Raw genomic sequence first — 24028 nt, 5'->3', positions numbered from 1 at the left:
GGACTTCACAGAAAGCAAAGAATTCCCCAGAAGGGCTAAGGGTATTCTGGTTCCTACAGATAGCAAGCATAGAACAGACTTGGCTGTTTATGTTTTTTTGATCAGGGCTTAACAGACTAGTAAGAAAGGACTAGAATTTGTACAGGAACCACTTACTAATAACAATTAGTGACTTAGATTCTAGAAACTATTTCCCTCAGGTTTTCTGTCTTTTGGAGAACCTAATGCATCCTAATTCGTCCAGTGAGTTTTAATTATAACTGATTGTTGAAGATATAGCTGCTAAACCTTTCAGTTGAGTCTCATAGTGCTGCCAACATAGATAAGGCTTAGTGCGGCTTCTTAGAGAAGTGTTTCAAGAAGGGCTGCTAAGATCAGCAGTTACTTTAAACAGAAAAACAAAGCAAAACCTGAGAGTGTGAAGATTTCTCTGCTTGCCCTGTAGTTTTCAGGAAAGCGCTGGGATATTTCGATCCCTGAGTAAGAAGGGCTCTCTGCCTCTTGCTCCTTGGGCTGCCTGTCATCACAGAACTCACGGCCTTACTGCAGGCTGCTCTGTAAGGGGCCCAGGAGGTGTCCTGGGCCCTCTGTGGGGCCTGTTCAGGAGCTGGAGGGCGCTTTGCTTACAGAGCTGCTAAGAGGAGGTGGTTGTGCTCTAAGGGCCCTCTGCAGACTTGGCCCATTTCCTCTCCTTGACTTTTTACCTAGAGGGCTTTTGGCATGTGGTTAGGAAATGAATTTTTCCTCTTTTCTGGCAAGACCTGAACCAACTCCTGATCCAGAAATGCTTTCAGAAATATCACTCTTAAAATTATTCAGTTGATCAGACACCTGCTCAGTGCACTTTCTTTTATACACTAGAACAGTAAAAAGTTTGAATGTTCTAGAAACTCATATAAAGGATAAAGCTAGATGTGCTTGAAAGCTAGTGAATGGAATTTCCTGACCAGCAGGTAGCCTTTATTTTGAGGCCTATTGACTCTGCAAGTGGAGTATTTTTAAACAAGTCCTCTCAGGGTCTGGAAAGCAATAGCTCATGTCTTAGCTGAGGCAGTAATTGTCTTCTCCTGCTGAGTCAGGGACAGGATTTCAGCAGACAGGTACAACTCCGCCTTCTGGTTTGTCTCTTTGTCCAGGGGACCTGATGGGGTGCAACTCGAAAATGCTAACAGCAGTGTCGCCACTGTGACTGGGCTGCAAGTGGGGACCTACGTGTTTACCTTGACTGTCAGAGATGAGAGGAACCTGCAAAGCCAGAGCTCTGTGAATGTCATTGTCAAAGAAGGTACCTCCCTGCCTAGGACTGGTGTATCATCTTCTTGGGTCAGATAACTGAGGAGTCATCTCTTATTTGGCTACAAAAATTGATTATAAACAAGGGATGGGGGAGAAGGTTGGGTGAGGGCAGCTTCTTGCTTTTCTAAAACAACCTTTAATTGAGAGTGACTGTTTCCCTCCCCCTACCCTCCTTTCCTTCCTTCTCAGTTTACCAAGGAAAAAAATTAAAGGTTTTTCTCTTTGCAGTTTTATTTTGTCTCTGTGCTACAAAGTCCTGGGTTTCCATGGCTCTCCCTCTGGCTACAGTGACACCTGCTGCCAGACATTAGAATCACTGTCTTGCACTCTGCTTCCTATGCTTGGTCTATGAGCCTGCAAGCTGAGGCCAACTGGAGGCAGTTGTTTGGCTTTGCTGTGGTTTGCCACAGTGATCAGTGATAGACTTGAGAGAGGGCTACATGCTGGTAGCAGGGAAAAAGCTCTCAGCTATGAGATGACTTCCACAGACAGTATGCTGAGCTCAGGAGTCACTGAACACACACATAGTAAACAGCTACCAGTGGGGCCCAAGATAAAAAGCAGCTGAAGAATAATCCTATTTAGAGTCAACTGAAGTACTAAGGAAGGAATCAAGAAAGATACTTGGAGAACAGCATTTAAAGCCTTGTTTTAAAGAGCATTTGTGATATCAGATGGATGAACCTATACTCTGACACTTTCTAACCTGCTTTAGGCCTTTGTTTCTGGTCAGCATCTACTTCCAAGGCAGAGCAGTGGATTCTTTCAGGGAGGCTGCTTTGAGAATATGGGGGAAACTGCACTTGTCTTTTCTGCCATAAGCTGTGTCTGAAGAACGACTCTGGACAGGACTGGAGCCTCAGGGCCCACGTGCTGGCGGCTTCCAGCTTGTCTTGTCAGCTCTGGCATGGGTCGGCACTTAAGACAGTTCTTCATTTAAGATGATTTCCCCATCCATGTGCACACCATGAATACTCACTCTTACTGTGGCAGACTGTTACATATTTCAATACTTTCTCTTTGGCTAGAAATGAACAAGCCACCTATAGCCAAGATAACTGGGAATGTGGTGATTACCTTGCCCACGGACACAGCAGAGCTGGACGGCTCCAAGTCTTCTGATGACAAGGGCATAGTCAGTTACCTATGGACTCGAGATGAGGGGAGCCCAGCAGCAGGGGTAAGTGGATAAGGTCAAGGTGGTGAAACAGGGAAGGAATCTGAGCCAGATGTTACAGTATCTGTTTTAACTGGTTCCTTGTATCAAATCTGGGTCATCCTCCAGTTCTAGAAAGGTTAAATGATTGCCTCAGGGTCACTCTGATGGAGCATGGCACAGAACGTGCCTCTCTCCCCTGATCTTGGTGGCTGTGGGCATTGTCATTACACAGCAGGCACTGCCCAGACATGGAGCAGTCCTGCCCACGGTGGCCTTGAGTTATGACAGAAGCAGCAACTAACTTCACAGAAAGAGGGAGGATTTTTTCTGGCAAAAAGTCATGTCGTTCAACCCCACAGGAGGTGTTAAATCACACTGACCACCACCCTATCCTGTTCCTTTCCAACTTGGTCGAGGGAACCTACACATTTCACCTGAAAGTGACTGATGCAAAGGGTGAGAGTGACGTAGACCGGACCACTGTGGAGGTGAAGCCTGGTGAGTTCATGTAGGGATGAGCCTGAGTGGAATCAGTGTGTCAGTTGAGCAGGGCCTCGCATGGGACACATACTCCCTCCAGCATGGGCAGAGCCGGATGGCGTGGCCAGCTGTTAAAAATATCTAGAAACCCCAATATGAAAAACCCTGTCCATTTCACCAGTACATCTCCTACCTATGCAGGAGTATAATCCTCTTTCCACTTCTCAGACAGAGACAGAAACTCAGAGGGCAGGGGCAGGGCTTACTCAGCGTCACACAGGGTTGTGCCAGAGCCAGGCCTCGTGCACGCAGGCCAGCACTCTCCCCCCTGCCCGGAGCTGGTGAAAGGGGAGTTGGGGTGCCCTGGGGATCTCAGCACAGGAGTAACTTAGTCATGATGTCTCATCAGCACCCAGGTGCAGAAAACAATTTATAAGTTGAGCCTCAGGCTTTATCTGACAGCCTAGGAAGCTAAAGTAACTGGTGTCCTTTACATTCTTAAGATTTGCAGAAATAAGATTTTCTTCTTAAATAGAACCATGTTTTTTGGTTTTTTTTTTGTGGTTTTTTTTTTTTTTGAGGCTAGTTTGGCATTAGGGAAGAAATGAATGTGGGGGTGGGTTAGAAGTTTGTAAAATTCTGAGCATCTGATTAGAAGATATTAACTTTAAACCTACTTTTTAATATCTAGGGCAGGCTAATGGACAGATGATTAAAATGGGAAAGGGAGGTTGGCAGGTCTTTCCCACAGTCCTTTCTCATTGAAGGCCAGCAGCTCGGGCACTATAGACTGTGCCAGGACATAAATTTATGTAAATTATACATCAATGCAGGCAAATACAGCATCCAGCATGCGAATAAGATATTGTAAAGAATCACTTTTAATGCCCAAATGTAAAAGTCTTTGACATATTCCAAAGTAAAGCACAGTGGCCTCACACTTCTTGAGTTGTAAAAAGATTGTACAGCTATGAAGTTGCACTAATGAAATCCTTGTTTCTTGGTTGCCTGGATTTCCTTTGTGTTTACTGTTTTCAAATCTGTGGAGCAGATTCATTCCCACTTTTGGTAAAAGTGCTGAGATGGACATTTTCCCTTGTGTTGTGGATGGGGAGAGATGACTAGTGAGCCCTCAGCTGGCTTGGGAAGTTCAAGAAAGACAATGGGTCAGACTTTTAAAACAAACTCTGAGGTATTCCTCTCTCCTCTACCCCCTTTACCAAACTCCACCACCTCCCTGCTTCGGCCTGGGGGCACATGCCTGGTCACACTCAGGTTGGCACAGGGACCATAAATGTTTCTGAAGCTCTGCAAGCCAGCCCCAGGTTGTGTTGGCAGGACAAAGTCACCGTTCCCCTTTTTGTGTGAAGGAGGCCAGCAGTATCTCTGAATGCTCTCACTAGTCCCCTTGTGCCAAAGCAAATGCACAGGGGCAGGTCTTTTAACTCTCCTACCACCAAAGCCATGACTGATCCACATGCTTTCCAGATCCCAGGAAAAACAACCTGGTGGAGATCATCTTGGATGTCAACGTCAGTCAGCTAACTGAGAGGCTGAAGGGGATGTTCATCCGCCAGATTGGGGTCCTCCTGGGGGTGCTGGATTCCGACATCATTGTGCAAAAGATTCAGCCGTACACGGAGCAGAGGTAGCTGGGCACTTAATGGGGGGAGAAAGAAAGACCAGGGGTCCCTTGGGCTTCTTTACTGAGCCGAGAAATAGTGTGTGTAGCTAGCAGAGGGTGGGTTCTCCGACCAGGAACCACCCAAGGTACCCACTTCTGTAATGGGCTTTCTCTTCTGGTGCAGGTCACAAGCTCTAGTCTAGATATGACGGGCAGGGTAGTAAGGTACAAGGTTGGGGGAAGCAGACTTTTTTTTAAAGATTTATTTATTTGTACATACAGAACTGAGGTACAGGCCAGAGGTGCAGGGGTGGTGAGAAGCTTCACCCGGGACAGAGAGGGGAGTAGAACAGGCAGATGGACGAAGTACACTGCTGAGGGGAGCAGCAGCCTGGTCAGGAGAGGTCTGCTACCCATGTGGGAGCCAGGGATCAAACTCAAGCCAAAGTGGCTGTAGCTTCTTAGTGCTGTGCTTTAACACGCTGTGCCACCAGGGAGGGCCCGGAAACACATTTTTAAAGGCTAGGGAGATATCCGGTAAATGCCTAACATCAGCACAGAGCAAATTGGACAGAAAATGTGGTATCTTAGAAACATAGAAGCAAGGGTGATTAATTCTTTCACAAGGGCTGGGGGGGGGGTAGGCCAAAGATTTTCTGAAAGAAGTAAAACTTATATTGTTCAAGCATAGGGGGACTAGGAGGAAATTCAGAACAGGGAAAAAGAATGAGCATAGGTCTTGTGTTACGGAAGAACAGGTTTTCCTTGGGGAAGCATCACTTGGTTCAGAGTTCACTGGACCCCAGGACATGGTCAAAAGTCAGACTGACTGTGTAGGCTGAGACCAGCCAAGAACTTTAGTTTTAATAGGTTAAGAAGGAGTACCAAACTTAGTTTATTTTATATGTGTGAAGTTTTTCTTTGTTTTATTTTTAAAGCCAGGAGATTTTTTTTTTTTAGGTGAGACCAGTAGCATAGATGCTAGGCTAAAACAGGGAAACACTTGTCTGGGTGACCAGTAAGGAGGATTGAGGACTAATCTAGTAGAAAGGTAAACCTGAATTGATAGAATGGTGATGGAAATAGCAGAAAGAGAAGCTGAAAGAAATTCAGTGATAAATCAGTAGGATTCAGTGACTCTTTGGGAATAAAGAGGACGGAGGCATCAGATGAGACTGGCTTGGTTGATGGAGACAGATGGAGAGTGGTATCTGAGATGAGGTATACAGAAGGAGCCAGTTTCAAAGAAAAGATAATGAGTTTAGTTTTGACTATTAAATCTGGGTGTCTGGTTTACATGGGGAGATGGCAGCAAGTATAGGTGGTGGAGGGAAAAGCCAGAGATGGGGAGTCACCAAGCCATGAAGATGGATGAGTCACTGGGGACATCCAGAGGGCTGAGGACAGAGCCCTGGAGACCACCAGTATTTAAAAAGAAGGCAAAGAAACAAGTGCCAGCAAAGGAGACTAAGCAGCAGCAGTCAGAGAGGTGGGAGGAAAACTCTGTGGGACAGGTTCACGGGAGCTCGGGGAAAACGACCTGGCAGAGGGCTGCACGGGACTCGAGGCTACAGGGCAGTGCAGGCTGGGACTCTGGGTCTGCGATCAGTGAGCCATCGAAGCTGTAGTGCGCATCTTATGCTTTTGAACAACTGGGAAATAAGATTGAAAGGACACCTTTTAAAGATGGGAGTCCTTGGGGTTTTCTTGATTTTGTTTGTTTTTTTGGGGGGGGCAGGGAGGGAAACCATGCTGGAGCATATCTGAGCATTTTTACAGACTGAGGATAGTACAGGAAAAAAGCCAGTGAAACTAAGATGTGGGCTGTAAGTGGACTTGGGTCTGAGGGACTGACTGTGGGCTGAGCAAGGGCATCTCTTTCTCTGAGAGAGCTAAGGGGAGACGGGAACACGCTGTGGGTAAATTTAGAGGTGGCAGGGTGAAATTTTAGTGTTGGGTGAAATTTTAGTGTTGGGACCTACATCCTGTGTCTTATCTCTGAAACTGAAGGCAAGGCCGTCTGCATTAAGGAGCTGGATGGGTGAGCAGCCTGAGGCATGGCAAAGGCTAGGAACAGCAGCTGTAGGAAAGCTGGCTTGGGCAATAGTGGGTCTCAGCCAAGGTGAGAGACATAGTAAGTCAGGGTTCCCAACTCTAGTTACATGACACAGTACAGTGGGGTTATCTGGAGTTTTTACGGACATGCCATTACCCAAAACTTACTCCTAGAGATGATGGGTTAGTTGGTTTGAGGTGAGGTCTCAGTGTTCCATGTTATTCTAATATGTACTCAAGGTTCACTGGTTCCGAGGCAGCATGAAAATTACATGTTAAAGCTCTGCTCAGCATCTTGGGGGCTAAGATAAGGGAAGGTGGCTGCTGGGGTAGATCCCAGCTGGTGAGGGTTGACTGGGGAGAACCATGTAGAGACATTAGTGGGAGACATCAGAACATTGTTGGAAGGGTGTGTGTGCAGACTTTGGGTTTCTCGCTTGGCCAGGATTGACTTAATTGATGACTTCAGGAAAAGGACGTGAATGAAGGGAGATAGTATGTTACACAGGAAGAGCATGGGCCTCGGACCAGATGAAAATGGCTTCTGAATCTGCTCTGTTACTGTTAGTTCTGCCTTCATTTCTCTGGGAAGGCTCACCTGTCTGAGCTTATCTTAGCACTTACAAAATCATGTGTAAAAATGGTTGTATTATAAGGCTGTTATTGAGGATTATATAAAACAATGTTCGTATAGTCCCTGTGACATACTGAGTATTTGTGGTTATTATAAATTTATTTTTGAGGATTTTGGGTTTGAAGTGCCATGGAAGATCTGGGGTAGATATTTTAGCAAGCATTTGCAGATACAAATTTAGTCACTCAGAAGAGATGTGGGTATAGATGATAAATGTTTGAGGTTATTAGTATATAGACAGAAAGTGAACCTATAAGTATCGATTATGTAATAGGGAGAAAATAATGGGCCACAAGTCTTTTTTTTTTTTTTTTAATGCATACAAGAACTGGGGCCAGAGGGGCAGGGGTGGGGGTTGCGGTGAGAGGATTGAGAGACAGAGCAGGGAGCACAACAGGCAGATTGACTGAAATACACTGCTGAGGGGAGCAGCAGGCAGGATAGGAGGTCTGCTGTGGTGCCACGTGGGTCACCTCCCTGCCCAGGGATCGAACTTGTGCTGCTGAGTAGCTGTGGGTAGCTTCATAGTACTGTGCTTTAACCTGTTGTACTACCAGGGAGGGCTGAGAGCCACAAATCTTTTATGGTAAAGGTTTGTTTCTTGATTCTGGAATGTATAATGTCCCATTGTTAGCTTTACTTTTAGATAGTCTTTCACGGTGGTGCTTCCCAAACTTTTCTTACGCCACACAGAAAATAATGCTGTTTATTTAGCACTCTGGGATACCAGGTCCCACCCAGCTGCCCTCTGTGCAAAGGGAATCAGTTTTTGGGGCATATATCTATAGCCCCAATGTGATCCACTGATTGGGAAGCTTTGGTTCGTAAAACCAAATGGAGTTCAAAAAAGCAGACTACCAAAAATGGAGGCGAGGCTCAGAGAAAAGATTGTGTGCTGCCCTGATATGAGCTCAAACATGGCCTGCATGACAGAAATGCAGCCAGGAAGCGAAAGTGGTCCTGGGCATGGAACAGTATTGTCCAGACCAATCGCACGCTAGCAGGTCTTTCTCATCGCTGTCATGGTCGTGCTATACTGGCTGTGTTTCTGCCTGTGAATTGTGCTCTGACGCTGTCTAACAATTTACGTTTTATAAAGCATTGTGGTTTGTCTTACAAGTGGCCCAGGCACCACAAACCCTACAGCCCTACTGAAAGCCTGACAGCGTTTTCTGACCTCCAGTTACCTATTTGGGCTTGTCCTTTTGTTAACTGGGGCAGCTATGGGCATTTCTACAAGCACAGACTTTGGAGTTTGGACATGCCAGGTTTGGGGTCTGGCTCTGCCATAATTAACTGTGTGACCTTGGGCAAGTTACTTAACCCCTCTGAGCCCCAGTGTTGTCCTCTATGAAGAGATAATGCCTTTCTCACTGACTTGCTGTGAGAGAAAGCACATACAACTTAGCACAGTGTCTGGCACAGACAGAAGGTATACTTAAGAGATGACAGCTACCTCTGTGGTTGACAGTTTCAGCTCATTCATACTGTTGCCTGTCTCTGCAGCACCAAGATGGTATTTCTTGTTCAAAATGAGCCTCCCCACCAGATCTTCAAAGGTCACGAGGTGGCGGCGATGCTCAAGAATGAACTCCGGAAGCAAAAGGCAGACTTTCTGATATTCAGAGCCCTGGAAATCAACACTGTCAGTGAGTAACTTTGGAAAGATGGAATAAGCCCCCAGTGCCTGCAGCTCACTCACAGTCCTAGCTGTCGGGGCTTCATCTCCTTCTTCAGGGAAGATGGAGATAATCACTTTCCACATTACTGTTATCACAAGAGTCTCCACTCAATAGCATTCTTAACCTAGGGTTCATGGGCCTCTAAGAGCGCTCACGTCAGAGGCACTGAGTTTGAGTGAGAAAAAACTATCTCTAAGCAGCCTCTAACTGAAATTCACTTTTCCCCTGCATTATGAAGGTAGGCAACAATCTATGGTAATACTAATAGAGCCTGTACTTTCAGGCAATGGTTTATTATACGATGAGATACCACTTATCACTACTACAAAATTATGACAGTTACTAGACTCTCTTCTCCTACTCAGTAGGGCGTTTTTCCCCCTTTTTTAAAAAAAAGATTTATTTTGGCATTCAGGAACTGGGGTGCAGGCCAGAGGTACAGGGGTTTGTATGTGATAAGATTTACCAGAAAAGAAGTGGGGTGCAGAACAGGAGGCTCTACTGAAACAGTTTAATGAGGGGAGCAGTGGGTGCACCATGCAGGTCAATCCTGGCCAGGGCTAGATCTCATGCTGCAGTGGCTGAAGATATCTTGATTGCACTGAGAATTAACCCCTGCACCACCAGGGCAGGCCTGTTTTTCCCTTTTGATGACAGTGCTTTGCTATGCATTTTTTGGGATGTAGTCCTATTTAAATAATATATAATCTTGAATATTTCAAGACTTAGTCTAATTGCTTTCCTTTGTAATACTATGTATTTTTTTTTTGTAATTAAATAATTCAGAGAAAGGGGGTCTATGGGATATAAAAGATTAAGAACTGCTGATACAGAGAAACCAGTGAACAAACTGGCACTGGCAGCGGCCTGCCAGGCGCTCCAGTTTTGTCTGACCATGACAATTATCAGCGATGTGCCCAAAGTGTGAGAGCACTTGGTGCAGGTCTGTGGGAGTCTGGGACCTGTGCAGGTGGGAAGAGGGGAGCCTATGTGTCCGCAGGCACGGGATGCGGTTGTCCCCAGCTCTCACTCCTGGTGACTTCTTTTCCTGCTACTTTCAGCATGTCAGTTGAACTGTTCTGACCATGGCCACTGTGATTCATTCACCAAACGCTGTGTCTGCGATCCATTCTGGATGGAGAATTTCATCAAGGTGCAGCTGAGGGATGGAGACAGCAACTGTGGTAAGATTTCTGCTTGGCTCTGTGCCATCTGGTTTGGCGCTAAATGTAGTTCTCAGTTGAGTAGGTGGGTGTTGGTGTCTCTGAGACAGATGAGCAGGGAGGAGAACTCTGTGTCTTTTCTGTTTGCAGAGGACTTTTACTTCCTTCCTCCACACTTCTGCTCAAGGTTAGAGGAAAGCTCTGGAGCAGTCATGTACGAAGAACCAAGCTTAAGTCAGACCAAATGCAAGCTGCAGCCTAAAGCAGATCAACCTCGAGGCCTCTGGGATTCCCAGGGTGTCTTGTGCTATAACTTAGTGGTAGCCCAAAGGTGTCTGTCCCCCAGCCCTCTCTGCAGTCTGCCCTATTGCCCCGGGGTCCTCAGAGCAGGGACTGAGGAGCAGGGACAATCCCAGTGTCTTAATTTTGCAGCTGCCTTCATCTCCAAGGTTTCACTTTCCCCTGGGAGAACCAAGAATGGGTACACTCTTGTTTATAAAGTAAAGCCACCTCCTACCCAAAGGTGGGGACAGCCCAAACCTTTCTTCAGGCCTTTCTCTTCACACCCCTTACTACTTTATTTCTCTTTGCAGAATGGAGTGTGTTGTATGTTATCATTGCTTCCTTCGTCATTGTTGTTGCCTTGGGAATCCTGTCCTGGACTGCAGTCTGTTGTTGTAAGAGGTAAGATGGATTCTCCTTTCAAATTCATTGGGATTTCTAGTCATGTGTTCATTCATCAAAGTAGCAGCTAGTGCCCACCTCATGGAAAGCCCTGAATCCTGTCACTGCTAGAGTAATCTGGGCACTCAAGGCATGCGCAGAAAGGCTTTCTTTCCCACTATGTGGATCTTACCACAATAAATTTGCCAGCTGGGAAATGCTGCACACTTCTGGCTTGGAGGGAGTGGGAAGACCTGGACTGTGATCTAGCTCACCTGCAGGCTGTGTGTCCTTTAAGATTCATCATCTCAGGGCCCTCCCTAGTGGCTCAGCAGGTTAAAGCACAGTACTAAGAAGCTAAAGCCATTTCCGTGTGAGTTCGATCCCCCATCCCCGCCTGCCATGGAGGTGACCACATGGCATGGCAGACCTCTCCTGACCCGCCCGCTGCTCCCCTCAGCAGTGTACTTCATCGATCTGCCTGTTCTGCTCCCCGCTCTGTCTCTGGTGAATCCTCTCACCCTCTGCATCTCTGGCTTATACCCCAGTTCTGTATGAATAAATAAATCTTTAAAAAAAAAAAAGATCCACCACCTCAGCATGTGATTTCTCCATTTCTCTGCCTTCCTTTCTACTTAAGTTCATGCATGCATGTTTTCATATAAGTGCATGCTTAGGTCAGTCATGACTAAATGTTATGTTTTTTCATTATTCTTAATATTTAGTAGTTTTTATTATGTTTTTCATTATCAATAAGTATGATTTCTACACTTACTGTGTGCCAAGAATCATGACAGTATTTTATAGAACTTCTCTCTTTTTTTAAATGTTTATTTATCTATGCATGCCAAGAACTGGGGCACAGGCCAGAGGTGCGGGGGTGAGGATTCACCAGAGATAGAATGGGGAGCAGAATAGGCAGATTCAATGAGACACACTGCTGAGGGAAGCAGCAGGCCAGTCAGGAGAGGTCTGCTGCGCCATGTGTGTCACCTCCCTGGTCAGGGATTGAACTTGTGCCAGAGTGGCTGCAGACAACTTCACCGTGCTGTACCCAACCCATTGCGTCACCAAGGAGGGCCCTAGAATCTCTCTCTCCCTCTCTTTTCTTTTTTTAACATGCCTAGTTATCTTTATTATTTTATAGGTAAGGAAATTTAAAAGAATGGCATCACCTGCCCACAGACATACAACTAACAAGTGGCAGAGCTGAGATTCAATCTGTGATATAACTGACAAAACACCTTAGCGAACTTAAAAGAATTTTTAAAAATTCCCACCAGCCTAAGACAACCACCATTGACAACTTGGTTGGTTTAATGTTGGTTCCTTCACTCCATACCCTCAAGCACAGGGTTTTAACTTAACAAACGTCATTGCTGCTGTAGAGTGACGAGTTCATGCTAAGATAGCGACAGTTCCTTTGTTTCCCCCCCAGAATTGGCGAGGAACATTTGAAAGATTTAACCATTGCTCCTTTTCTGGCTGAGAAGTGAGGAGCAGCAGCTCCCCCCAGAGCCGGGCCCTGCATGCAGTCTGCAGTCTGCCCGTCTGTCACCATGTGGCGGCTGCCTGCCTCTCACACAGAGCCTTTGCTGATGGAGTGCGGGTTGTGTTTTGCAGGCAAAAAGGAAAACCCAAGCGGAAAAGCAAGTACAAGATCCTGGATGCCACCGATCAGGAAAGCCTTGAACTGAAGCCAACACTCCGAGCAGGTAGTGGCCCTGGGAGCTGGGGTGTCTAGGTTTGTACAGTCTCCCTGTGAAAAGCCCCCCATTGTTAGTCCCTCTGAAATGTGCCATGGGAGGCTGTTTGTGCTGGAAAGCATTGTTTCCTGCTTGACGAAGGCCAAGGGCCAGCTTCACCCTTCCAGCAGGATTGCCTAAGGGTCAGGCTAGCTCCCAGGCTCCCTCTCAGCACTGGTACTTTGCAGAGGGCCTCATCCTCTTTCTTTCCTTTACCGGATCAGTCCTCTGCTGTGCTCTGCAGTTAGGCTCAGATCCTGCATCTCTGATGCCTGACCAGGAGCGGCAGTGGTGAGACCTCAGCCAGTATCTGCCAGCCTTCCTCTGCCATGGTCCCCTCCAGCATTTGGCAGACAGATCTTAGGCTCCGTCACTGTCTCAGAGCTGGCTGCTAAATTTAGGTGGTGGCTTCCTTGCTGGCTCCAGGTGCATCAGGCTCCTCTGTGAGGTGCCACCCCCACCCCACCCCAAAGAATCTCCAAATGTGCAAGCACTGGGCTGGCTTTTGGGGGTGGGGCTAGCTGAGTTAGGGCAGGCCTAAGGCTCCCCTTCCTCAGCTGGTCTTGGTCCCTTGAAGTACCCAGTCAAGTGCCATGGACAGCTGTGGTCTGTTTATGGGAGCTGGACTCTCAAGTAGAGCTATTCCTCAACACAAGTAGAACCATTTTCATTTATTAAAGATCTTCCATACCTAAAGCGATCATTAGGAGAGGCAGGGGGAACAGAGTTAAGGAAGCTGACTCTGCCTCAGAATTCCAGACTAGTTCTTTTCTCAAGACAGAGAAAAGCCAGATCAGAAAAAAAAGTGAGTGTTCATAGGCCATCTGGGCTCTGCTCCCAGCAGCCCAGATGGAGAACACAGATTGTGCCTGGAGGTAGTGGGACTGGTACGCCAGTGACGTGGCGCTGCAGGCACAGCACCCTGCACAGGTACCAGGGGCAGAGGCCTGGAGGTGGGGATGTACACAGCCCACCCTGCTCACTGCATGCAGCCAAGGTTGCATTGATGTTCTCTGACAAGGTCTGTCCACCTCTTGAAATCCTCCAGCGACTTACTATTTCCAGAGTGGGAAAACAGACCTTTCAACCTGACAGATACGGCCTCCGGGAGCTTACCTAAATTTCTGAGATCTTCTCTGCTCTTCGCTTTTTCTCTGCCCAGAAAGCGCTCTCATGCCTCCTTAACCTGCAAGTTAAAAGTCAGGCTCATCTTTCTCCCTTGTGTCCATCTAGGTATTTCTCTCACTATCTTATGCTCGTTTTATATGTGTGCCCAAGGATTTCAAACAGTGAAAAGGCAGAGGTTGTTTTATTCTGTGAGCTGGGCTAAGACCAGTGTGTACCAGGTGAACCAGTCAGACACTACTCTCTTGTGATTTACTTTAAGACCGATACTAACTCAAATATACAGACTGGTCGTGTACACTTGAGCCGAGACCTGCAAAAATTCTGGCGAGTAGCATTCCCAGCAAAGGAGCATACTTGGTGAATGCCAGCTGCAGAAGCAGATGGCATTTGAGGGAGTCAGAGAACCCAGAGTGCACAGCACAGCTGGACAGGTGCGTGGGGCACGCTGTGGTTCCGAGAGCCGCAGGGGGCTACTGCTGTATTTTAAGGGGATGAATGGTGATTTGATTTACCTATTAAAGGCTGAAGGGACTAGAGAAAGGCAGGAGTGGATGAGGAGTGCCTGCTACTGATTTCATGAAGTCCTTCCCGGAAATGTATCTGGAGTCTGTCTCTTACTTTTCTACTGTAGATGCATTTTGGGGAAGGACTTCATGAAATCAGTAGTATGTGCTGCAGGGAGGGAGAAAAGGGGAAGTAAAAGGTGTCTCCTAAGTACCCTGCTTCAGGCATCGGTGAGTTTTTGGTTTTTCCCTGAGGTGAGAAAAAATGGAGAAGGAATGTTGGAGATGAAATGTTTGTTTCAAGGCAGTAGTAACTGGGATTGAGGAAGTAAAGCTGGCAGGTTGGGAAGGACCAAGGTGTAGGAAACTGAACATCAGCCTCAAAGGTTCAGCATTACTCTAGGAGTGAAAGTGCTGGCTTTAGACAATGAGCCTAGTGACGTTTAAGTGACTGTAGGAGAGAACACAGTCTGGGGGCTGGAGGTGGAAGTCAGCAAGGAGATGTTGGGGTGGTCGGAGGAGGTGCTGGCTCAGACAGTGTGGTGTGGGGATGCAGGCATTGATAAGGCTGACCTCTGAACCAACAGACAGAACAGCCACACTGCTGACATCAAAAAAACACTTTAAACTATTTTTTTTTTTTAAAAGAACCACCCCTCCTCCCCCACCCAAGGGGGACATCTGGTGCAGACAAACTACATAGAACTCATCAGGGCAGTTAGAACTGAAGTATCAGTATAGGCATCCTCTTTATTTGGGGGAGGATCAACACCACAAAGTAGATCACTTTCTCATGGAGAAAGTTAATGGACAAAAGAGGTGGTCCAGGGCTAAGGAGTCGTCAGGGAGCGTCAGCACTGCTGTTGCCAGAAGGCCCTCCCTGGTTGCACAACAGATTGAAGCGCAGCACTGTTGGGTTGGCCACAGCCACTGTAGCCTGAGTTCGATCCCTGGCCAGGGAGCTGACCCATATGGCACAGCAGACCTCTCCTGACCCACCTGCTGCTCCCCTCAGCAGTGTATTTTGGTGGATTTGCCTGTTCTGCTCTCACTCTGTCTGGTAAATACTCTCACTACCACCCCCTTGCACCTCTGGCCTGTACCCCAGTTCTTGTAGGCATAAATTAGTATTAAAAAAAGGGGGGGGGCAGCAAAGGGTCAGAACTGACAGGGGCACTAGAGACCACACCTAAAGAGCTAGATTAGAGCAGTGAGCACAGCAGAAATGAAAGTGCAGGTTACTTAGGGAATGGTAGGTAGTGAGGACATGGAGGCCCTAAACAGTTTAGAAAGTCCTTTCAGAAGTTGAGCAATGAAAAAAAGGTGGCGTGGGCATTGGAGTGCTAGGGTGTCTCCATGGAAGGAAAGGGCAGGTGGTGAGAGATGGTGGAGCTAGAGGTTGTTTCTGGGGAGACTGAAGCAGGGGAGAAAGGAAGTTAGGACTAACTGAATAGGTAGCTCTTCTGAGGTGGAGGGAAGAAGCCGTGTCTAAGGAGGCCAAACTGAAGGGAACCTAGTGGTAGGCCCGAGCGCTACTGGTGAGGAAGAGCCACAGGGTGGCCGGTTGCCACCTGGGGACAAGAGAAGACTCAGTGGGGTCCAAAGGCCCTCCTCTCTGGCCGTGTCCAGCTGAGGAAGTGGGGAGAAGCTGACAAGCCAGAAGCACTGGCTTTTGTTCTGGGCTCTGAGGATCAGTCAGTACCTGGAGCAGACACATGAGTATGAAGAGAGAACAGAGTAGCGGGCTATGTTGTGTAACCGAAGACATTCAGATTGAAGAATAGATTGAGAGGTCATGTTGCAGGAAAGGTGATGGGCATTTAAGTGAGCTGAAATGGACTTTGCTGGGGTGAGGTGATGGATCACCTGAGCAGAGATAGCTGTTGGGCCCAGGTAGCCTCCAGGCCTAGCTAGTTGGGGAATGCCCACCCTTACCACATGTGACTTACTCCAGCAGCTGGGGGGTCTGGTTTGGTCTAGCTAGTCTGATTTTTTTCAGAACTTTCTGTTGAAGTCTATTAGGTTTATCTGTATGAAATTACTCATAATTACTGTTGACCTATAAATGGTAGTTTTGATAGCTCAAACTAATATATTAGTACAGAAAATTCTAAGCACAGCTGGATGTTCTCTCAGGAGTGAACATGGCCATGTCATCAGCCTCTCAGAAGTGCCCTGTGCTTCTTAAGAGTCACTGTGCCCCCACCCGTTTACTTCAGTTGGACTCATTTGTGGAAATGTGTTGACCTCCTTTCACTCTGCCACATTTATGAGACTCACCCGCATTGTCACCTGCAGTAATCATTTGTTCACTCTCACTGCTGTCTGATGCTGTGTGGCTACCTTGTCATCAGGCAGTCAGTTTCTGTTCTGGGCCTTTGTGAGGGGCACTGCTGTACACTTTCCCGTCCGCGTCCTCTGGTGGGCATGTGCGCAGATTTCTCTTAGTACAGATTCAGGAATGGAAGTGTTGAGTCACCGGAGGCAGGCATGTCGACACCCCAAGGAGAGCTTGAGTTTCCCAGCTTGTGTTTAAGGGTTGAGGTCCACTCTGTTCCAGCGGAGCTGCAGCTAGTGGTGGGAGGGCCCTGGTGAGTGCTGTGGACTGTGGGTTCCTGTCCTCTGTAGCTCTGGGCACAGGCCCTGGGGAAGAAGGAAAGCGTCTGGCAGGAGGAAGCCCTCAAATGACATGGAGACCCAGGGATTGGTTATTTTGTCTAGAGCCAAAGTAGAGATTTGAGGATTTTTTTTCTTGGCTCTCCCTTGGGCTTGGTTCACATATTGACAACTGCCCTCACCACACTGGAGTTGCCCAGGCTGGTGTTCTCTGGCCCTCAGCTGTTATCCTGAGAACTGGTGATGGCATGGCTGTCTGCAGGCATGGCCCAGACCTGTGCTTCTGTGCTAAACCGGCTAGGGCGTGCCATGCCTGAGCCCCTGAGCACACTGCAGACAGCACAGGGGCTGGGGGTGTGGCTGCTAAGTGGCAGATGGAGTCAGGTCTGGATGCCCTCAGCAGTCACAGCCATGTGAATGGCTGTATAGCCAAGAAGGGGCGGTGTAACTAAGAATCTGCTCAGGACACAACAGTGAGTGTGGGAGGATGTGGGTGAGAGAGAGTGACTGTTAGGTGATAGGGCTCCCTATACCCCCTTTTATAAAAGGAGGTGGGTGGGGTGGGGCAGGCAATGCCAGGGCAGAGAGCAGTGCCACGTCGGGTTCTCTCGGTTGCAGTTCCTGCTTTCTAAGCCTACCCTTTGCTGCTCTGAAGAAGTATTTTGTACCAGCCAGACGGCAGCCGTCTAGGGATGGCACCCTACAGCTGTTGTTACCAGGTGGTGTGGCATCCTTGCAGCAACAGGGATGCATGGTGAAGGGCCTCTGGCAGTTTGCACAACCTCAGGCATCTTTCTGACCCTCAGGTTCTTCTTCTAGGCCTCTATGGTGTGTTCAGAGGAACTGATGGCTGGGGACTGTCCCTGAGAGTCCCCATTTCAGCTAGCCTCTCCCAGTAGCAAGGTCCTCTCTGAGACGCGCGCCTGCTCTCCCGCCTCCAGTGTTGTTCCATGGAGCCAGAGCAAACCAAGAGCAGAGCTAACATCTTCAAAGAGTCAAGCTGGTCCCACTCAGTGTGGGGACTCTGGTGGGCGGACACCCCTGCTGAGCCAGGCTACAATGAAAGCTTTCTCCAGAGCCTGAGTTCTTGTTCATGTGCTTTCCTGCATCCCCAGAACACCACCCTAGTCATGAAGGAAGATGACAGAACATACCACACTTAAAGACAAATGAAGGTCGTTGGGTGAACTAAAACTAATAGACAATGGAAATAGTCAGCATTGGATCCCAGGCCTGCTAAGGCTTCTCCTATGGGACTGTTTCAATAGGCCAATACTGGGGTGGTGGGGTGGTGGTGGGGAATCAGGAATATCCCTGACCTCTCCTCAGGTTGAGGGAAGTGTGTGGAAAATGGCTCCAGGCTGACACAAAGAAGGCCCATGTTCCTGACATGCATTTCTGTCTCTCTTGCAGGTATTAAACAGAAAGGCCCAGTGCTGAGCAGCAGTCTAATGCACTCTGAGTCGGAGCTGGACAGTGATGATGCCATTTTCACATGGCCAGACCGAGAGAAGGGGAGACTCCTGCACGGTCAAAATGGCTCCATGCCCAATGGGCAGACTCCACTTAAGGCCAGGAGCTCACGCGAAGAGATCTTGTAGCCCCTGGTCTGTCTCCTCAGGGCAGCGGGTGGCAGTGCTGGAGCCAGGAGCGCACCAAGCTGGTTCATTTACTCCCATGGCCACGAGCAGCTGTTCTGCAGCATCTGCTGGCCACTCCACCCTCACACGCCCAACCAGACCTGCTGGTACTTGAATCCACAGATGTTGTCCAGGAACCCCTGAATGAAGCTGTGAATGAAGAGGTTTCCTCTGTAAACCGTCCAGTAGGCCTCCCAAACATCCTCACCTCAGGGCCTTTTTTTTCCTTTTTTGCACTCCTCTGCTGCTCCTAGAGCAGACACACCCAGCTCCTGGCCTACTGCTCAGCTCCTGTTAGCACTGTGCTGCTCCTAGGCGTCTGTGCAGTGAGGCCTGGCACTGTCCCTTGCGCCTAGATACAGAACCCAGCACCTACAGCCCTGAGCTCCAAGAGTCTGCCTGTGGGCATGCTTTCTGCCTTCTGGGATGGAGTGCGCCTTCTCGCTAGTCTGGAGAATGTGAGGCTGCCCACTGTACCACTGATGCCAGCTGTAGCACAGCAGAGGAGCTGGCCTAAGGTTAGGGGAGAAACGGCTGCTTCAGAAATGGAGGGGTGGCCCTCTGGGCTGCAAGGCTGCTGTGTCAGGACAGCCGGGCGGGACAAAGACTGCCCTCGCTCCTGGCCAGCCACAGCTTCAGGGCCCAAGCCTACTCCCTGTGCCCAAGGGAGATATCCACAGGTGGACCAGGACATTGTGGCCGAGAGTACGTGTGTGGCTGCCTACCAGGGCCGCCTCTGTGTGCGTCTGTCCAACTTGTCTTCTCTGTGCCCCTTGCATGTGTAGAGTGCACGTGCGTGCCTCAGCTCCTCATAGGGCTCTCAGCTGCTCACAAGGCATCCTTGACTCAGAAACCAACTCTCAGCTCCTCGGAACAGAGACTTCCTGAATCCTCCTTCCCTGTCACTGGGTCCTCAGCCATGGCATATGGGTATTGAGGAATGGGGGAAGGCGACTTTTTACAAAGAAACTTAATTTATACTACTGCACTACTGTCTGTTGTGAGATGATTAAACATGCTATTTAATTGTGTATGTTTCTGCTGGGTATGCTGCTCTGTGCTACCTGTCCACCAGGCCTGGCCACTGGGTGGCCTGACACCTACAGCCCCTGGTAGGCAAGGCCTAGTTCAGCTGAGGTCAATGGCCAGGTAGCTAGCTTCGGCCTCTGCCTAGCTGCTGCTGCTTTTTCTTTTTCCCCTCCCTGTCCTGTCTTCCATACCTTTTGTTACCATTTTCAGGACCCAGCTGGGCTATACCAAGTGTCCTGATGCCCAGGGTTAGCAGGATTTCTGGCCTCTTCTTTTCCTTTTTTAGGTTTCCACAGGACTAGGGCATGAACCCTGCCCCAGATGTGTTCAGTGTGCACTGTTCATGAAGCAGCCTGCTGGCTGGTGGGTACAGGAAAAGCTGGTACAGTCTTGGAACCCCAGGGTGGAGAGGAGTGAGGACAGGGAGTAACTCAGTCCTAGAAGAGCCTGTGCTTGAGCTCATCAAAATCACCTGCAGGGCTTGTTGAAGCAGATGGGTGAGCCCTGCTCCCGAGTTTCTGACTGAGTAAGTGCTGCTGGCCTGGAGGCCATGGACCAGGCCCTGGAATGTGCTCACTGGTTTAAGGGCCTCAATATATTCTCCAGTCAAGTTCAGAATTTCCTCCACCTACCTAATATCCCATGTGGCCACCTGATAGCCAAGATTCCCAGCACCGGGGTTGTAGCTGGCTCCACACATGCCTGCTCCCCCAAGGCCTAGGTGTGTTCACCTTGCAGTGTGTTAGTGTTGCCCAGACGGGTGACAACCCCTCCCCTGAGGGATCTTTATTGCTCAGGAGGCTGCTGGTCAGACTCTTGGTCACAAGGAACAACAGCACACAGGCAGATACAAAACTGGCAAGTTGCTGCTGAGCTCCCGAGTAACCTCCCATGTCAACAACTGCCTATTTAGCCACAACAGTGGGTCTCACCCTGGCTGCATGCTAGAATCACTGGGCAATTCTAAATCACACTGAAGCCTGAACCCACACCCCAGGGGTCATTTATTTTGGTTTTTAAATGGTTAACTGAACTGTTCATTCCTCAGATAATTTGTGCAGCCCACTTGACATGGGAAAAACAGTTCTTAGCAGAGCTCAGTTCCAAAAGACTTGCAAACCTGTTGGGTCTGACAGACTATGAGGGAAAGTACTTGGTACCTCTAATTGCCTCAGAATCATGCAGTTGGGTGTAGCGGAGAGCAGCTGTTCACCAAGCCAGAGTACTTTTCCAGAGCAGACAGCTGATCTATGCTCCCAGCCTCTGCCCACTCTCAGCGAAAGAGAGGTGTCCGTCTTCAGCCCTGACCCAGAAATGCTGTGTGATCCTTGCTTGCTTCCTCTATCTGCCGGCCAGATGCAGAGGGGCACTCAGGACTCGGGGGCTACTGTGGAGACACAAGACAGAGAACTGGTCCCTAAACTGCCATCTAGAGAGCTGCCCAGTGGAAGGCCTCTGGGTTACTAAGAGAAACTCCTTTATGGTGCCAGCCAAATTTTTTTTTTTAACCACCTGGGTCTGAGAAAGCTAGTGATGCCTAGTGCAGGCCTCTGCCACAGCCTTGTGGGCTGCAGGAGCATTAGAAAAGCAATGCATCCCATAATCTTGGCCACAGAGTTTCTAGATCAACATGCTTTTTGTAATTTTTCTGAAGTTCAGACAGTAAATCTGTCCATCAGGCCAAGGCAACATGCTTAGGACTCCAGAGTCGGGGGTGTTTACCTGTAGAAGTGATTGAAGTTGAGAGGGGAATCTTAATCAGCAGTAATCTGAATTGTAAACTCCTGGGTCCAGTCTCATGTGGGGAGGCATGACAGGTGGAGAAGATTTCCACTTGTTGACAGGAGACACCTCAATTGTTCCTAGATTTTGTACCCCAGAAAATTGAACACATTTTAAATACTCTTAGATAGGATCCTGCTTAAAGGAAGAGCCAGGACAAATCCAATGCAAAGTGTTTAAATCCAACTTTTTTATAAACGGCTGCATTTCAATACTCAACTGGAAATATTGCTGGGTGGAGAAAAGTCAGCGCTGTAATCTGCAGGTAGCCACCCATCCACAATCTTTGAAGGCGTTGTCCCCTGCCCTTCAGGAAAATAATGCCAGTAGTTATCTAGAATCACACCTGGATTCCATTCTGAACTGCAGAAGCCACAACAAAGACTTAAATCACAGGCATACCTACAATTATAGGCTCTAGGCATTTATTATTTGACTAAATAAAAGAAGGTATGTAGACCCCATTTTACCCCAGGTACAGCCTCCCAGACTTCCAGTGGATTAGCAGCCTAGAACGGCCCTCCTGCTGACGCCTGCACTGAGGCTACAGTGACTCAGATGTCCTTACACTGTGTAAGCAATCAGCCTTCTATATGCTTGTAAGTCCTGAAGCTGGAGCAGTGCCTTGTTTTATAACTCCTACCTGGAACAGTAAAGCTAATAAAACACATATATGCCAGAGCTTGGTGATACAGTAGTGGTCAACACCCAGGAAACCTCCCCTCCCCACCCCCCCACTCTGATTCTGTTAAATAGAGGCAAAGCACAGGAATTTCACACATCCTTGCCTCAGACGAAGGGCTTCTGCCAGACCACCCATAATCTTTGTGTGTCCATCAGGGAGAAATGCCAATTATGACAGCAGGCAGGAAGTCACTACATGGCTGTCTTCTACAGAGATGGCAGCACCGCCTATCCCTTTCTTACCTCAGAAACCCAACTATTGCTCTCAGAAGCATGATATTCTTGGAAAATATCAGACTGTTCTTATTTTAAAAAACAGTATCAACTTTAGCTTCCACCACCCCCAAGCACCAGTCACCTTATGTCACTTCCCAGCCCTACCACAGTGCTGAGTATGCACTTTGAAGTAGCCTATGAGGAGGATAATGCAGGTTGACCCAGCCTAGGGACGTGGAAGAGATGGTTTCTTGGAAAAACACCAGTTGAGTAGGGTAAGAAAATGGCACAGCTAGTCACTGCTGAACTGAGAGAACCTCAAGAGAACCTAGGGTTGTTCAGTTTCCAAGTAATAATACTAGTTTAAGGGATGGAATTAAAATATGGAGTAACATGTAAGAGGAGGGCTGACTGGTGACAATTTTTTTTTTAAAAGACTTATTTATGCATACAAGAACTGGGGTACAGGCCAGAGGTTTGGGTGGTGAGAGGATTCACCAAAGAGAGTGGGGAACAGAACAGGTAGATCTACTGAAATACACTGCTGAGGGGAGCAGCGGGTGAGGCAGGAGATGTCTGCTGTGCCACGTGGGTCACCTCCCTGGCCGGGAATCAAACAAAAGGCTTCCATAGATCAAGTACAGGGTAATTTGAGTATCAAAAGGAGGATCAGATGACAACTTTATGAATACAATAGGAACCCATGGATCTATACTGATAAAAATGAGAATCCAATGCAAAAAAGACAAAGAGTCGGCAATTATATACTAGTAAGAACCATCAGGAACATGTAAGTCTCATAACAGAATACCTGAAATACAGCCTGAAAACTAACAAAACAGCAGGCAAAGAAAGGGATTAATTACCCTGTGTTACACAAGAAGGACATGAGAATGGGCTGGTAACATTAACATGGTGTATGAATCTGGGAACACGGCTAAAGCAGATCCAAGAGGAAATACAGGTGTGAAATAACTTTCCATTTTCAAGAAACAAGAAATACTACCAATGAGTAGTAAAGCAATCAGTCAATAATTTGAAAAATGAACAGCAGGAAAAACCAGAATAAAGTAAGTGGAAACGTGAAGCCTGACAAAATGAAATGTTGGTTCTTTACAAAGACTAAGAGTGGTCAAGAAAAAGAAAATGAGTGAAGAATTTAATATACACATTGTTACTCTAAATATTTGATCCAAATATACAAAATTAATCATGTAGTATGTATGTTTGCAGAACTGGAAGTACTGAACTTAATGAAAATTCAGGCTACAGTGAGGAAGTTAATATTCATATAAAACCCCAATATATACCTGGCAAATACCTGATATCTAAAAGCAAATACCTGATAAAGCACAACTTAAGAAGGAGCTATTATTATTCCCAGTTTATGAGAAAACTGACGCACAGAGAGGTTAAGTAATTCACCTAATGTTACATACCTAATACGTGGAAAGCCAAGGCAAGTTCCAGAGTCTTGGATCGTTGCATTCAGTAATAATACCTCACAAATAATATTTTTCATGATGACGATAAAGTATGACAACAGACAAGTACTAGTAACAACTGTTACTTTTTTCCTAAAATTTCAACTCAGTTCCATTGGGCACCAGTTTGTTAACTTTATTAAGAAAATTAAGATCTGAACTTAATGGAAAATTAGGGTTCATTTACAGAAATTCATTTTACTTTTTGGAAAACTCCTGTTTTTATAAATTAGGACTGCCACAGTGCAGGTAAGAGGAAAAGGAATTGAATTTGAAAGTGTATTTATGCAACACCAAGATGAAGCTAAAGCTTAAAATGCCATTTAGTTTCATATCCCCTAATTAAATGTTTATACTTACTTTTTTATTCTAAATCTCACAATTAATTTGAGTTGATGAAGTCATTCAAGTTGAGCTGATGAAACTTGGTAAGTGTCGAAAAAGT

At 47.4% G+C, this 24028-nt stretch overlaps 1 protein-coding gene across 4 annotated transcripts in view; it reads left to right on the top strand.

Moving 5' to 3' along the window:
• Positions 1-19419, top strand: part of KIAA0319L (KIAA0319-like ortholog) — an 80430-nt gene extending 61011 nt beyond the window's left edge. For all 4 annotated transcript variants that reach the window (XM_012722255.1, XM_012722253.1, XM_012722252.1 and 1 more), the window contains exons 13-21: positions 1137-1285; positions 2325-2476; positions 2815-2953; positions 4424-4583; positions 8755-8897; positions 9992-10114; positions 10687-10777; positions 12380-12471; positions 18162-19419. In XM_012722255.1, coding sequence (XP_012577709.1) covers positions 1137-1285; positions 2325-2476; positions 2815-2953; positions 4424-4583; positions 8755-8897; positions 9992-10114; positions 10687-10777; positions 12380-12471; positions 18162-18349 — 1237 coding nt within the window. In that variant the 3' untranslated portion in view covers positions 18350-19419. The remainder of the gene's footprint in view (positions 1-1136; positions 1286-2324; positions 2477-2814; positions 2954-4423; positions 4584-8754; positions 8898-9991; positions 10115-10686; positions 10778-12379; positions 12472-18161) is intronic.
• The last annotated feature ends 4609 nt before the right edge of the window (positions 19420-24028 follow it).

This window comes from Condylura cristata, unplaced genomic scaffold (assembly GCF_000260355.1).
Source record: "Condylura cristata isolate star-nosed mole 26May11 unplaced genomic scaffold, ConCri1.0 scaffold00008, whole genome shotgun sequence".
Classification (NCBI taxonomy): Eukaryota; Metazoa; Chordata; class Mammalia; order Eulipotyphla; family Talpidae; genus Condylura; species Condylura cristata.
This window is presented reverse-complemented; position numbering and strand designations above follow the sequence as displayed.